This window comes from Acomys minous (genome assembly GCF_964271855.1).
Source record: "Acomys minous genome assembly, chromosome: 2".
In the NCBI taxonomy this organism is placed as follows: domain Eukaryota; kingdom Metazoa; phylum Chordata; class Mammalia; order Rodentia; family Muridae; genus Acomys; species Acomys minous.
Window position 1 is genome coordinate 109,493,164 of NC_140484.1, and position 16,402 is coordinate 109,509,565.

The window sequence follows — 16,402 nt, forward strand, 5'->3', positions numbered from 1 at the left end:
TCTGTAGCAGGACCAGAAATAAGCGGTTCAGTCTCTTGGTCCTTGCTCTCTATGTTTAGCTATTTACCAATCCCTAGGGAGTGCCTTCCAGATCACCCTGGGGTCTGTAACTGTTGCTCCAGGATCTCACTCAGCACTGTATCAATTCCAGGGCTCCCAGCAGAATGTCCACAGCTGTCCTCCCCCCCCCCCAACCCCCCACGCCAGCATCATTTAGTTTATATACCAGAGACGCACTACAATCAATTACTCCTAGGAGTTTGAAACTTCAGGGTGGTCTGGAGAACCTGTTAATACTTCCAAAGGTGGGAACGCAGAAAACTAGTTTACCGGCAGCAGAGCAAAGTGCTTATAAGCTCCAGGTGGGAAACCTGGATTGCAGTGAGCTGACTCTCTGCGTGCTAAATCAACAAACGAGGGCGAGTACCTGTTTCCAGAGGGGGCTGGTGGATTGATTGAATGAGATAAGTCACTCATCACACTGCCTGTCAGAATTAGCCAAGCAGTTAGGATTCTTCTGGAGGTGTCTCAGGTCCTGATCTGCCTGGGGCCACCCAGGGGCGGAGCGCAGCGGGGACCCATGCGAGGTCTGCCCCGCCCACGCGGGGCCGAAGCCCGTCGAATGACTCGGTGCAACGTGTTGGTGGCTGCCGCGGCGGCGCGGGTTCTTCCGGGCTCTGCAGCTTCCTGCCGAGCACCGCGCAGCCGCTTCGACCGCGGGAACCCCCCCCCCCCACGGCGCAGGCCTCCGGGGTGCAAGCCTCCGGGGCTCAGGTCTCCGGGACGCAGACCGCCGCACCGTGCGCGTAGCGCACCATGAGCGCCCTGCCATCGCCGCCGCCACTGCTGCTGCTGCTTGCCCTCCTGGCCGCGCCCTCTGTCCTCGCTCGCAGAGCTGAGTCCTCCTCGGCTTCACAGCCCGAAGAGGACCACCAGCTTCCGCCCGATCCGAGGAATGGCACCCGCCTGGGTTCTGGCGTGGCGGGCGGGGGAGGCTCTAACAGCAGCGGCAACGCAGTGGTGACACGCATCTCCAGCCTGCTTCGCGACCTGCCCACACTGAAGGCGACAGTGATCGTGGCGTGCACCTTCAGCGCACTGCTCATCGCCTGCCTTCTGCTGCGGGTCTTCAGGTGGGTCGTGTCGCCCCGCTTCTTGCTCAGTTGGCTCCGCGGGTGGCGTCGCCATGCTGCTGCCCACCTCCCCCCGCGCACAGGTGCTTGGTCTCGGCGCGCTCCCGCCTGACGTGTACCCTACTGCCTACTGCCTTCTCTGCCTGGGCGGGATCCGGAGGGTGGGCGCGTGCATTTGGTTCTTCCAGGGGCACATTTCAGGAACCCTTTCCCCCTTAAGGCTGTTTGGTGTGTTCCAAGTCGTGATTCTACTGTTTTACTCTACTCACAGTTAACACCAATGTTAGCCCTGGCCACCTTCTCCGGAATTTATTTTTATGTCCACTCCACAGGCGGAAACATTCAAAGAGAAGTGGCTTACTCAGGTACTCAGCCGTGGAGGGACAATTTGGACTAGGGTTCTCCTAACAAGAACATTGCTCAAGCTCTCTCACCTGTAGCTTCTCCTGACAGGAACATTGCTCAAGCTCTCTCACCTGCAGCTCTCCTGTGCCCCACCTGTTCTTGCCCTCGTTCACTTACAGAAAGCCAGGGGCGGGGCGGGGGGGGGGGGGGAGACAGACAGACACCGAGAGAGGAACCCGGGGACACTTGTTTTTTGGTTATAGGCTTCAGATTTTGTGACATTCCATTGCTGAGACTAGGCTGTCCCAGTGTACATTTACAGGGACTCGAGAGGGATCTCAGGGAGGTTTTGTAGGTTGTTAAGGCCAAAGAGGAAGTGTCCAGGAAATTTAGACCATCCCTGAGACACTGAGGTGGACAGGCTCACAGAGAGGCCAGCTGGACATTTCTGTAGAATGCTGGGGGAAATACTGGTTTGTAGGAAAAAGCTAAATATGTCTGTCACGTTATTCACACTAGCCAGCCGGTATGTGTGTGTGTGTGTGTGTGTGTGTGTGTGTGTGTGTGTGTTTGATGTTTGAGGGCTATTGAAGACAGGGCCAGGGACTTGTTCCTCTGGAGGGCTTTTACAGGGCAAGAGCAGAAATTAGACGGGGAAAGTCAGGGTTGGGAGCTATGTGTAGAGGGGTGGTCTCAGTTTTGTACGATGCTAAGTCTAGGTGTTACCTTTGGGGCCCGTAAGATGAAATGCCAGTTCTCTGAGAACATAGGAGAGGGATTGTGGTCCTGCGTTCCCCGCCTCCCCAACACTTCCTGCTTTGGCTCACCCCAGCCTTCCCACTTCCCTCACTCCTGTGGATGAGCTTCAGTGGCTCTGTGTAGCCACAGCTCCAGTCCCTCTTGCCCTCCTCAGCCAGCCCCTCTGAGGCTTGTCTTTTTTTTTTTCTCCTGCTTTTTCCTTTACATCCATGGCCCTGGCTTGTTCTTTTCTTTCTCAAGTTGGATTTGTTCTCTACATCTTCCAAGACTGGCATGACCGTGAGTGCTTTTTTTTTTTTTTAAGACAATCAAACAGGGTCATTGCTTTCTTCTCTGGCATTTTCAGCTCTAAGCTGTGTATCCTTCAGTACACCTTATATCCCACCAAGTGGGGTCACCAAGTTCCTGTCGTCAGCAAAGAGCCCCAGAGGGTGAGATGCCCAGTGTGTCTTAGTGTTTCTGTGCGGAATGGGACTCCGCATCCAGCAGAGGCAGCGTTGTCATTTACTGACTACCTCATTGTTCACTGGGAGTCAGCGGACGCCACAGAGCAGCTCTGAGCCTGGAGGTTTGAAGCATTTAGCTCAAAATAGTCCCAGCCCACACAGCTGTGCACTTTTAAAAGCAGGCATTTGAACTATTTTGCCAGTCTGTTCCTTATTACCCAAGAGTTGGGGAGAAGACAAGGCATCATGTGGCCAGATGTGAGGGGACAGGGTTGTGTGTTTAAGTAGGACATGTGGTGCTCAGGGAAGGGAGAGTCTCTGGCTTGGGTGTGGAAGGAAGGAGACTAACTTCATAAGATAAACTGCTTCCGGCCGTGATCCGTGTCTTCTTCCTGGGAAGTGGTACTTATTAGTTGAGTCTCTAAGGTGGACAGCTGCCAACCTTGACTCTGATTTAGATAGGATTTGGAGCATTCTCTGGCCGGGAAGGGCTTTGCTGGTACCCATTCCGCTAGTGTTCCTTTGGAAAACTTGTTCCTCAGAGTGTGGAACTGAGTGTAGAACATCCAGTAGGTCTGTGTAGCTAACGGCGAAGGCTGCACCTTGACTCTGTCCCTTGGTTCTGTGGCTGCTGCCCTAGTCATGTTCCCCTGTGGACTTAACTAGGCTTCCAAGCATCTTGGCTGTCAGCCAGCGGTCCTTTGCACCTGCTTGCTTTCCATCTTCTTAGCTTGTAGACCCTGACCCCTGGTCATCTAATCACCCAGGGCTCCCGAGATCATTTGCCTCCTGCTTATACTTTCCCTGGTGAAGTGCTCCCACTCACTACCACATTTGATGGGTCGCACCTTCCCCATCTGTCCTGGGTCACAGTGATGGTCTTTAGACTGGGGCTCCTGGCTGCTCCTGGCTGACCCTTGTCCCTCTGCTCTCCGTCCTCCCTCTTCTGCTGGAGTGCCGGTCTCAGTCTTCCATCAAATTCCACATCGAATTCTTGGACCTGGGGGAAAGGCCGGCTCTTCATGGTTGGCATTCTGCCTTGTTCTTGTCCCGTCGTCCAGTGCTCCTCTGCCCTTAGCTGTGGCGGACTCCAGGGGCTCTCCAGCACCATTGTGTGGTCCTTTATGCGTTTATTTATTTTTGCTTTGGCTTTTCCGATCCCACAAAGCCTCCTGTGCTGTGCAGTCTGGTAGCCATTAGCCACCCGTGGCTATGGAGCACTGGAAGTGCAACTTGCTGAACTGGGAGGCGCTGTAACCATGAGATACACATGGGATTTATTAAGGGATATTTGACTCTTTTTTTTTTCCTTTTGCTAAGTCTTTGAAGTGACATTATTTTTTCTAATTATGCAATTTTGATGTATTGGGTTAAATATATTAAAATTAGGGCTGCGGATGCCACTCGGCAATCTCAATCTGAGACTAGTAATGATTCAATTTCAGCTTGTCACATCTGTGACTGATTCCCAATTCAAAACACTGAAAAGGAATAAATAACTATGATCTCTCTCTCTCCAAGCCCTCTCCCCAGGCATACACACACACTCACACATGTTTACTCACGCACACGTTCGCTAACACATACACACTCACACTCACTCACACACTCACATACACACTCACGCACACACTCACACACTCATACACATTCACACACAAGCATACATACACGCACAAGTGCCTGGCAGGTATCACCATGCCGTCAGGCCTCTGTTTCTCTTGTTGAGCCTAGCAGGCTGTTCTCAAGATCAAACAATCTTCCTGTCTCAGCCTCCCAAGGGCTGAGAATACAGGCATGAGCCACCGTGTCTGGCTCTAGGGCTTCAAATCTTTATGAAAGTTCTGGTGTCATGCGACACGTACCACAGGCTCAAGAAGTTAGAGGAAAAGATACTGTGTTGGTTTTCCTGCTGCTGTGACAAGAAATCTCTGATAAAAACAGGACTGAGCATGAAAGGTTGATCTGAGCTGATGGTTTCAGAGGTTTCTGGGCCCCAGCGCTGTGGTCCTGTGGTGAGGCAGGAGGATGCCATGGCCAGGAGGTTGGGATGGAACAAAGCTGCTTGCTTACTGGTCACTGGGAAGGAGAGAGAGAGAGAGAGCGAGAGAGCACCCAAAGTTAACCCAGCAGGTTGTTGCTGACCTTCTTGTGTTGATACATGGAAAAACTGCTTGTTAAGCACCCTGCACCACCAATTCTCGAGCTCCCATGGCACACTCGAGCCTTGGTTTTCCTGTCCCTCTGCATTACTAGGCTGGGGGCTGCGAAGGGTGGGACTTCTGTGTCTCTCTAGCACCTAGTGTCATTCCAGGAATAGGCTGGCATTTAATAAAGATATTTTTAGCAAAAGAATGTTGAACTCCTGAGTGGTTTACATTGTTGATGACTCTCCAAGTGTCGCCTGTGACTAGATGGGTGGTCATTGTGGGATGCCTTGGGAGGGAATTTGGGTGGTACCTGTTCGTTGCCTTAGCAATGTAGACAAACTGGAGAGTGTGGTATCATTCCTTTTCAATTCACACTCCAGCCATTTGTTTTTCCTGAAGGTGTCACCTTCCAGACAACAGAAGAAACACGGATTCAAGGAAAGGGTTTAAAAAAGGGAAGATCCATGTAGTGAAAACCAGGAACTTTTACTTAGGCAGCCACGTTGCTAGGGCTCCCATACTTTTCCCTTTGATACTCTGAAGTTAATGACTAGACAAGGGAGGAAGAGGAACTGTGTGTGTGTGTTGAGATATTCAGAGCAGTTCTATTTTATAGAGAAAAAAAATTGAATACCTTATGTAGAGCTGAGTGTGTTGGTGCACTCCGGTAATCTCAGTACTGAGGAGGCTGAGAGAGGGAGAGCTAGCTGGTCCACAGCATGATCATATTAAGACAAAACACGAACTGTCAAGCACATCCGGAAATTGACACTGTTTAAATAAATGATGGCCATCTGTGGTGGGTTAATACTGTCAACTGGACGGACCTAGAATCATCTAGAGGATGGACCTCTAGGCCTGTCTATGGCCAGGTCCGTAGATTGAGTCTCTCGAGGGGAGTGGATATGTCTTAAGTGTGGTCAGCACCGTGGCAGGGCTGGGGTCTCAGTGAAAAGGGGAGGGTGAGCTGAGTGGTAGTGCTCATATCTCTCTTGTTTCCACGTGGCCTCATGCCCCTCCTACCATGACAGCCTTGCCAGGTTGGGTTGTACCTTCAGCATGTGAGCTGTAAGAAACCCTTCCTCCGTCAAGTTGCTATTTCAGGTCTTTGGTAACAGCAAGAAGACAAGTACAGGATGTGTAATCCTCAAACGCTGTTCAAAGTAATGACATGGGTGTTGTGAATTAAGTAAGACTCAGACTGTGGGAAAAAATAATGGCAGTGACATTGGCCTTGTATTGTTGAATGCAGCAGATTATAAAATGGCATGACAGTATGGGTTCATTTCACTCAATTATAAATATATGTATATATTAATGTGCAAAGAAACATATTGGTATGTGCACATAGTTGTATGAGTAGACGATTCTTCCTTTAAGTATTTATAATCATGGCATGATTCCGTGTCATCTGGACTCCTTTACAGCTCTGAGTCATGTAGTCATGCATGCACACTGTATCTTAGGATATGTCTGAAGATCAGTGGGAAAACATCTGGGGGACCCCTAGCTATGGGATTCCTATATCCCTCATACTTGGTGTTTGTAGTTGGGTACCAGAGTATGCTCTGTGCAGCCCTGCCTGTGAGGGCCTCTACTTGTACCTGACACTTAGGACTACATGGATTTTTGATACTCTTTCCCTTGTGTTGGGTATACTGTAGTGTCTCCTTGCTTTGTTCTCCATTTCTTTTTTAATTAATTGGTTAAAAAATCTCAGGGAAGGGGGCTGGAGAGATGGCTCAGTGGTTAAGAGCGCCACCTGTTCTTCAAGAGGTCCTGAGTTCAATTCCCAGCAACCACATGGTAGCTAACAACCATCTATAATGAGATCTTCTGACCTCCTCTGTAAAGCACTCATATGCAATAAATAAAATAAATAAATCTTAAAAAAAATTTCAGGGGAAAGGGTCCCAAAGGCAGGCAACCGAGTCAGAGACATCCCTGCTTCTGCTGTCAGGAGCCCCACATGAAGACCAATTCACACAACCATTACACAGGTAGCGAGGGCCTGGGTCAGCTCCTTGCACGCTGTCTGGTTGGTGGTTCAGTCTCTGTGAGTCCCTATGGGCCCACATGAGTTGATTACGTGGGCTTTCTTGTGGTGTCCTTGACCCCTCTGGCTCCTACAATCCTTCTTTCCCCTCTTCTGCAGGATTCCCTAAGTTCTGCCTAATGTTTGGCTTTGGGTCTCTGCATCTGTTTTCATCAGTTGCTGGGTGAAGTCTCTCTGATGACATACTAGGCTCCTGTGTGCAAGCATAGCAGCATATCATTAATAGTGTCAGGGGTAGGCTTTCTCTCATGGCATGGGTCTCAAGCTGGACCAGTCATGGTTGGCCATTCTCTCAATTTCTGCTCCATGTTTATCCCAGTACATCTTGTAGGCAGGAAAAAATTGTATAGGTAGAATGTTTTGTGGCTGGGTTGGTGTCCCAGTCCCTTTATTGGAAGTCTTGTCTGGTTGTAGGAGATGGCTGGTTGAGGCTCCATAGTCCCAATTGCTAGGAGTCTTAGCTAGGCTCACATCCTCGTAGATTCCTGGGATTTTCTATTGCCCTATGCTTCTAGCTTGTCCCAGAGATTTCCCCCTCCCCACCCCCAACCCAGTTGTCTCTCCCAGTACTCTCTTTCTCTATCCTCACCCGACCTTGTCTCTCTTGTTCCTATCCCCCCTCCCTTCTAGTCCTATCCCCCTTCCATCCATGATGTCTGTTCTATTTCACCTTCTTAGAGAGATTCCAGCGTTCCCCCCTTGAGCCCTCCTTGTTACTTAGCCTCATTGGATCTGTAGATTATCCTTTAGTCTACTGGGCCTGAATGGCTCTCTCTTGCTCTTTCCATGCTGCTTTTGTGTGTGTGTGTGCCAATGTGCACACACACATGGAGGCCCAAGGATGATTTTGGGTGTCCTCCTCTACGGCGCTCCACTCTATTCCCTTGAGACAGGACCTCTCATTGTACTTGGAGCTCACCATGTGTTCAATTAGGGATGGTGGTCAGCAAACCCCATTGATCCTCCTGTCTCCACCTTCCCAGTATTAGCTACTAGACACCCCCAGACATGCACAGTTTTTTAGTGGGTTCTGGGAATCCAAACTCTGGCTCTCATGCTTCTGCAACAAATGCTTTTACCCACCCACTGAGCCCCAGGACCCATATTTAACCTGACTTCCCCATCTGTTTTAGTTGCTTTTCTATACCTGTGATAAAATGCTGCAACCACGACAACTTATAAAAGTTTAATTGGGCTTGGATTTTAGAGGGTTAGAGTCCAGGATGCTTCTATGTTAATTTATATCTTGAATTTTACTTTGTATTACATTTTCATTATTTATTTATTTATCAGGGCCAGCAGTCTACAAATCGAGTCTAGGCTACACAGAAAAACCCTGTCTCAAAACACCAAAAAACAAACCAAACCAAACCAAACCAAACCAACAAACAAGCAAAAGCAAAACCACACACACACACACACACACAAAACCAAAACAAACCCCCAGGATCAATGTGTGGGAGTACAAAATGGGCTTTCCTACTTATTTTGACCTTGGGAGATTCTGATGGTCTTGTGTAGACTCAGGGACAACACTCAGGACGAGACTGCTCCATCAGCAACCATTACCCGAGGGGCTCTCTTACCCCATGTCTCTCTTTGAGCTTTAGGAGTTGGAATCTCCTCTCTTGTGATGGCTGCAAGCCTGGGAAACTTTACACCTTGAAACCACAGCTTCCCCTCTCTGGCTTGGCCGGTGTCCCACTTTTTACCATGCAGGAACCGTTTCTCTCCCATCTCTGGTGGCTGCATGCTCAACCACTCTTTATTTCAAAATCTCTGTGAAATCCTCTTATCTGAAAGGATTTGTTGCCCTGCTTCCCCAGGGATTGGAAAGACAAAGGCTAGGTTAGGTGGTTTAGCGTTGCCTGATGTGGTGGTAAGGGAGTAGCCACCATGTCCTGGAGACAGTGATACCTCATGTATACCCAATCCACTCACTAGGTCTTTGAAAAGGGGATAACGTTTTTGACTTACCCCACATTTACTGATGTTCTATTATTATTATTATTATTATTATTATTATTATTATTATTATTGTCATCGTCGTCATCATCATCATCATCATCATCATCATCATTATTACTACTATTATTATTAATGATGAGGAGAAACGTTAAATATAAGTAGTAACTCCAGAGCTGGGCTGCAGCGTGTCTGTGGCATCCCTCCAGACAGCCTAGTTGAATTGATGAACTCTAGCCTCTCTGAGAGAACCTGTTTCCAAAATGAAGATTGAGAGTAACTGAGGAAGACACTCTTGTCAACACACACACACACACACACACACACACACACACACACACACACACACGCTTGGACACGCACATGCAACACATACAGTCATCATCACCATCATGCAATCACAAACATGAAGGCACTGCTGGGACCGAACGATTCTCAATCTTTCTTTCTGGTCTTCTGGTTTGCAATGCGAGCAGTGTTCCGAACTGAGCCAGGTAGTCATTCCCCATTATTAATTACAGTGCGTGCTTCTAAGGGCTGGCAGGATATTTAGAATAACATCGTGTCAAACACGTCTTGGTTTCTCCTTCAAGTGGCCAAGTGGCCTGTGGAATTGAAAAATATGATTCTGAAGACGGAGGTAGTTTCTACTCGACCCTTCGGTCTTGCTCCCGCTTGTGAGCAGGGCAGCCATCTGGTCAAACTAATCAGGCAGGGGCATGCATCTGCGAGCATGTTTCTAACTAAATTGGTAACTGTCTCAGCTGAGTCCCTTTGACTACTCACCTTCCAGCCAGGGAGGTATCTTGTGGCTACCCTTATGAATAGGCCTTTTAGGCATGGGCACCTGCTGCGGCTTCTTTCTGTCAAATTGAAAAGGGAAGAACAAATCCCTCTTTAATTTAACCCTGAGCCGCTGGCTTACATGGTGCTACCATAGACTCCCAGGCACACATGCTTTGGCTCACTGTAGGCTCTCGTGCTACCAGATATGTGTAAGGCTAAGTGGACGTGGGGATGGCTAGGGGTGGGGGTGGGGGTGGGTTGGTCCCACCAGAAAGGAAACCCTCCTGGATTTGAGCAGAAGCTTCTTGAATTGTGTGTTTCGTTTCTGGTGCATGCCTGAGTCTAAACGTTTGCAAGGGGACGTTCTGGCAGCAGGCATTTAAAGCCACACAGTCTTAAGGTTTCACTTGTCTTCTGATCTGAGGGCGATCTGCCGGGAATCCAGACTTCGTGTTTATTTTCTGGGGTGCAGGGAGGAGGAAGCCCATTCTGGCTGGGCGAGGTTTTGACATACAGAACTCTGATAGGGTTCTCCCAGATCTGGGAGGCCTTGGGCCCTGTAATCTCTCAGGCATGAGTTTTTGTCACGTTCTGGGCTCTGCTGACCTTCCTCTTTCTGCCTTCTGCTTTGTTCACTGGAATCCAAGGCCCGTAGCTGGGAGGGATGTAACCCCGGGTGCTTGTATGCTCAGCTGGGCCCTTTCTGGGCCCCCAGGATGTGGCAGGCTGCTCCTCAGCCTCGTTAAGTGGTTCTCCCTAGCACTCAGCCCAGCAGCTAGGAGAAAGCGCATTCTTCCTAGTGTTTCAGGAGTGCCTCCGTGAACACAGGGTGCTGTGCTGAGTGGGGAGCACCTCCGAGCGCCAAGATAACACCCTCCCATGCAGTTCAACAGGGGAGCCACAAATCCTAAGTGCCTTTGGCTGGAGATAGAGTGGCCTGGGGAAGGTGCTGTAGGAGAGGAGGAGGATTATGATTTAGCAGTGGGGAAGAGAAGGGCTTCTTCCAGGGTTTGATAGACAAAACAAATGTGATAGTTAGTTCTAATTGTCAGCACTATGTTGAATCACTCGGGAAGAGAGTCTCAAGGAGTCATTGTCTAGGTGAGACTGGCCCGTTGGCGTGTCTGTAAGGGACTGCCTTGATTACGTTAGCTAATGTGGGAACATCCAGCCTGCTGTGGGTCTTGGACTATGTATGGGTTGAAAAGGTGAGCTGAGCAGGAGGAGGCATGCGTGCACTCCCTCTTTGCTCTTGACTATGGATGCGAGCAGCTTCTTCCGATTCCTGCCTTCACTTTCTCAAGTCAGTGATGGATTATAACCTGGAGTTGTGAACTAAAGTAAGCCTTTCTCCTTTGAATTTTGTACACAGTTCTGTGATGACTAGTTTATGTTGCCTGCTCTGGCAAGGGGCACTTCCCAGTCTATAGATGAGCAAATTAAGTTACTGACTGTGCATCTTCCTGCAAGGCCTATTGTTGAACGGGGAAGATGAAGGGTCCAACTCGTGCTTCTTCTGTTGAGATATATTTGGAAGATACCCTCTTCTTCCCAGAGGATTTGACGTGCTGGAGGAAGCTGAGGGGAAAATTGAGTATAGAGTTAAAAATTAAAGGGCTGCTTTCAAAAGGCTGATCCAAATGAGGTCTTCCTAGGTGCCGAATGAGTGATTGAATGATTGGTTGCAGTGGGGGTGGGGTGCGTGGTGGGTAGGGAGGACCCGGAAAAGGTGCTGGAAGAACCAGTTGGCAGGGCTGGAGGTCTGAGTGATGAAGAAGAAGAAGAAGAAGAGGAAGAAGAAGAAGAAGAAGAGGAAGAAGAAGAAGAAGAGGAAGAAGAAGAAGAGGAAGAGGAAGAGGAAGAGGAAGAGGAAGAAGAGGAAATGAAAGTCTCTGAAGGGAGTGGGTGATGCAGAAGGTAGAAGGGAGGTTAGGTAGGGAGAAGGCTTGATGAGGATAGAGATGAAACATAGGGGAGAACAGTCAGTAAGCCCTGCCCCTTCCTGTGCCATGGACCACAGATGTCATATTACCAGCTATCTCTGTCTCTCAGGTGTCCCCATCTGTTGGAAGTTAAGAGGATGCCCCCCTTCCCCCCGCATCTTCACATGAAGACTCCTAACTCTTAAGTGTTCTCAACTCTCTTAGTACTTAAGATCAATTTACAGGCAAAACTAAACAGAAAAATTTCCAGTTCCTGGGCCTGTGATTGGCCAGCTCTGACTTGGGATGAAACACAAGCAACATTTGCGACGGGAGATGCTTGTAAGCATCTGGGTACCTGGTCTGGAGCTCAGGGCTTTTCTCCTGCCAAGGAGACTTGGGCTCTTGAAATACGGGGTAGTGAAGACTGACCTTGCCCGCACCTGGGCAAGAATGTGTGGACACTGATGGCTAATTACTATATGTCCTAAAGCATGGTGACTCCAGGCTTTCAGGCTCCCTTGGGCCACCAAATGATCCCTCCTAGTGTTCTCAAAACAGTGAAGTCTAGAGGTTACTTTCTTTTCTTTCTGCTTGTCTCCCCTGCCTCCAGCCTTCTATACAAACAAAATAGACCCAGCCCTTTGTAAACACACCTGGCAGCTGCAAGAACAGTACTGGGGCATTGGCTGTGGTTATGTTTCACATGGGTCCCTGCGAAAGGTCAAACCCAGGGTGTGCTGTATTTGTCTCAGAGGACAAGTGAGATCACCCTTCAGAGTATGAGGGTGACAGGTGAAGGGGACAGCCGGATCTATAGCTCCTTTATCTGTGGTTGAGCTCTTAGGCATTGTTTGGTTCATGTTATCTAACCCCGTGGCCTCGGTCCTGGGTGCCAGTGTTGGGTTCTATCTATAGTTGGTACCATTTGGCCAACCCCCAGGGAGTGGAGACAGGAAGCAGATTGGTTTGTTGATCATGGTGGCATTGCCAGGGAAGAGGGAGAAGGAGGGGATCTTGGTTGAAGTGTGTGTGTGTATCATTACATCTTTCCAGGCTCAGAGGCTTTTAGTAGAATTATTAAATATCACTCGTGCTTGCCACTCATGACCATGTAAACCACTGCCGAGAAACTGAGACAGATTTTGCCAACAGGCCTGGGGGTTGGAAATTTAGACTACGGACAGGCATGCTATTCTGCCTGGTTTTGATCTGGTACTGGTTTTGAAGACTGGGAGAGTTGAGAACACTTGATGTAAAGATTTGGGCCTCTTATCTCTTGCCAGGTCAGGACACCTGGTGGTACAGTGCCCATGGGCCTCAGCTCAGGAAGGAACAGGAGCTAGCTGCTGCTGCCCCCTTTAGACTAAGAATGGCAATGCTCCTTTTATTTTTATTGTTTACATTTATGTATTTATTGCATGGGGCACAGATATGTATTTTTATATATTTTTAGTGTGTTTGTTTGTGCATGTATGGGAGCATACGCTGCAGTGTGTGTATAGGAAATTTATGGGAGTTGATATTTAGTGTCTACCATGTGAGTCCTAGAGATCAAACTCAGGTGATGAGGCATTTCAGCAAGCACCGGTATGCACTGAGCTGTTCCAACACCTCCAGGCACCACTCTTTGGGTCTTCGATGTGAAGGCAGTGCTTGTTTACTATCTGCATTCATGCTTGCTATATTTATGTCACACCAAGGGTTCCTTGTATCTACAGGGCACTGTAGCAGTTGAGTCATTGCCCTGCTTCCTTGAGTCGCTGGGCTGGGTCAATGTTGGTATACTGGGGTAGCAACATGGGGTGGGGCAGCACCATGACTGTGTGAGGAGTGGGTGTCTGTGAAGAATCTCAACACAGCATCAGGAGGTCCGGGCAGACCAACTGAGGCAGAGCCCACTGCTGGAGAGCGAATGTTCCTGCTGTCCTAAAGGGACATGCCCTTCTTACAGGTGACTCTGTTTAATTGAAGTTGACCATTCGTAGTGGAGCAAGATGAGATTCAAATCATACTGGCTCATTGAGACTGCCATACAGGGCACTTGAAGATGGAGCTCAGTGGGCTGTGCTCAGGGCAGGCTGCTGGGGGAAGGAGGCATTGGTAACAGGCTGTGGTTGCTTTTCTGTAGTGATCTTGGCTAAGGTGGGATTCAGACACCTCTTCTTCTGTATGGTGTATGGCAGAGGCCAGGACTGGAAAGGGTGGTATGTGGTCATGATCTACCATTCTTCAAGTTTAATTGCTTTTCTAGGGGAGGCCCAGTTATTTATTGCTCATGTTCTGAGGAGAAGGTACAGAAGGGAGCTCAGACATGATGATGATGATGATGATACCAATAGCAATATAATAATAATAATAATAATAATAATAATAATAATAATAATAATAATAATAATAATCAGACATGTCTTCAGAACCTCGGACCCAACCTTCAGGCTCATCTGCAGGGTGCGTTCCCATCTGTGCTCAGCAGCTGCTTGCCGGGTCTTCCCAATTCCCACATTCTGTTTTCGTTTCCTCTGCTGAGGTATCCTTGAGTCAGAGGTGATGCCATACTTAGCCTTAAGCTGCAGTAGGGCTTTAAGGGCTTGACACGAGACAGTTGAGTTGCTGCATGTGAGTCCTAAAGCCACTAGGTCAGGAGAACACACAGCCACTTGGAGCAGGCATGGCAGCTCCTGGGTGGGTTCTGGGAGGGACAACCTGGTCCATTTCAAATTTAATGATGTACTTGGAAATTTTGAAATTTATTTACTTTAAAACACAGAACTTGGTCTGGGGTACGTAGGTATCTCAGTTGGTAGAATGCTTGCTTGGCATGCACGAATGCCCAGGTTCATAGAATTAGTCAGGGTGGCCTGTGCCTGTTATATCAGCACTCAAGACACGGAAATAGGAGACAGAAGTTCTGGGTCATCCTTGGCTATATAGCAAGTTGGAGGTCTGTCTGAGCCCCCATTGCAAAACAACAACAACAACAACAACAACAACAACAACAACAACAACAAAATCCAAAACAATTTATATCTGTGCACAAGGAGTAGGAGTAGATAGTAAACAAAAGTCACACGTGTCCCTCAGTTGTTTCCTTCCTTCACTAGATGTTGTCAATTTCTTGTGACTATTTTCAGAGAGATTATAAGTATAGAGATGAGTTAATGTAATAATCACATGCATATAACTTTACTGAAATTTACTTCACATGCTACACAGTTTACCTCTCTCTTTTTTTTTTTTTGAGACAGGGTCTCTCTGTGTTAGCTTTGGACTCACTTTATACACCAGGCTGGCTTCGAACTCACAGCAGTCCACCTGCCTCTGCCTCCTGAGTGCTCAGTTCACCTCTTTAAAGCATCCAACATTATGTTTTTTTAAAAAAGGTTATTCATAGACTTATACATCCATCACAAAGATCAATTTTAGAACATGTTCATCACTCCAGGCTGAAACCCTGCCTCCGTTATGGCTCACTCTCCATATGCCTTTCCCCAGTGCTGGGCGACCACTAATTCTGCATCGATTTTGAACTATCATATGACTAGGATCACACAGCATGTGGTCTGTTTTACTTGACATTGTTTTCTCAGGATTTATCTGTATCAAAGCATGAACCATTGCTTCAGTTCTGCCCCCTCCCCCCCCAAACAGTAGCATTCTATTTAGTTAATGTATCATTTTATTTTTTCCAAGATTAATCTTCATTTAAAAATCATGGGTATGTGGGGGTGCCTGTGTATGGATATTTACACGTGAGTGCAGAGGTCAGAGGTGTTGGCTTTCCCCCTACAGCTGGAGTTACAGGTGGTTTTAAGCTGCCCAATGTGTGTGCTGGAGACCAAACCTGGGTCCTCTGCAAGAACCTTAGATGCACTTAACTGTCGAGCCGTCTCTCCAGCTCTGTATTTCACCTGTCATTGATCCATACGTAGCGGTCTGAATGAGAGTGGCTCCCATAGGCTCGTATATTCGAGTGCTTCGTCTCCGGTTGCTGGAACTGTTTGGGAAGGATTAGGAGGCGTGGCCTTGTTAGAGGAGGTGTGTCATGGGCGTGGTCCTTGAGGGTTCAGAAGTCCACACCATTCCCAGGTTGCTCTCTGTCCGCCTCATGCTTGTACACCAGGATGGAAGCTCGCAGTTACTGCTCTAGCACCGCGGCTGCCTGCTTCCTGCTGTGCTTCTTGCCGCGATGGTCATGGACTCACCTGCTGACACTGTAAGCCCCCAATAATCCTTCTCTTTATTAGTTGCTTTGGTTATGGGTGTCTTACAGTAGCAACAGAAAAGTAACTAAGACTATATTCTCAGTGGATACATATTTGAATTGTTTCTGCCTTCTGGCTTTTATGAACAATGCTGTACTGAACGTTTGCATCTAAGTGTGTGTACAAACACAGGGTTCTAGGGTATGGAGCTAAGAGTGGACCTGCTGTGCCATTTGGTAAGTTCTGTGCTTAACTTTTAAAAAGGCCGATGACTGCTTAGCAAGCCACCATATTGTTCTGTGTCTCACCGGAAGCACACGGAGGACACAGTTGCTTCATATCCCTGCTAACATTGGCTGCTGTCTGGCCTTTTGACCCTAGAGCAGTGGTTCTCAACCTCCCTGACGCTGCGATACTTTAATACACTTCTTCATGTTGTGGTGACCCCAGCGATAAAACGATTTCCTTTGTACTTCCTCATAACTCTGATTTTTGATACTGTTATGAGTGGTAATGTAAATACCAGATCAACCTGAAATGTGACCCCCAAAGGGGGTTGCGACCCACAGGTTGAGAACCACGGTGACTCTAGAGAGTATGAAGTGGTACCTCACCGTGTTTCTCTTTGCACTGTG

The 16,402-nt window shown here is 48.3% G+C and overlaps 1 protein-coding gene across 1 annotated transcript in view; it reads left to right on the forward strand.

Moving 5' to 3' along the window:
• The first annotated feature begins 650 nt into the window (after positions 1-650).
• Positions 651-16,402, forward strand: part of FAM174B (family with sequence similarity 174 member B) — a 40,543-nt gene continuing 24,791 nt past the window's right edge. Inside the window, exon 1 of the mRNA XM_084801362.1 lies at positions 651-1,133. Within this exon, the coding sequence (XP_084657488.1) occupies positions 817-1,133 (317 nt within the window). The 5' untranslated portion in view covers positions 651-816. The remainder of the gene's footprint in view (positions 1,134-16,402) is intronic.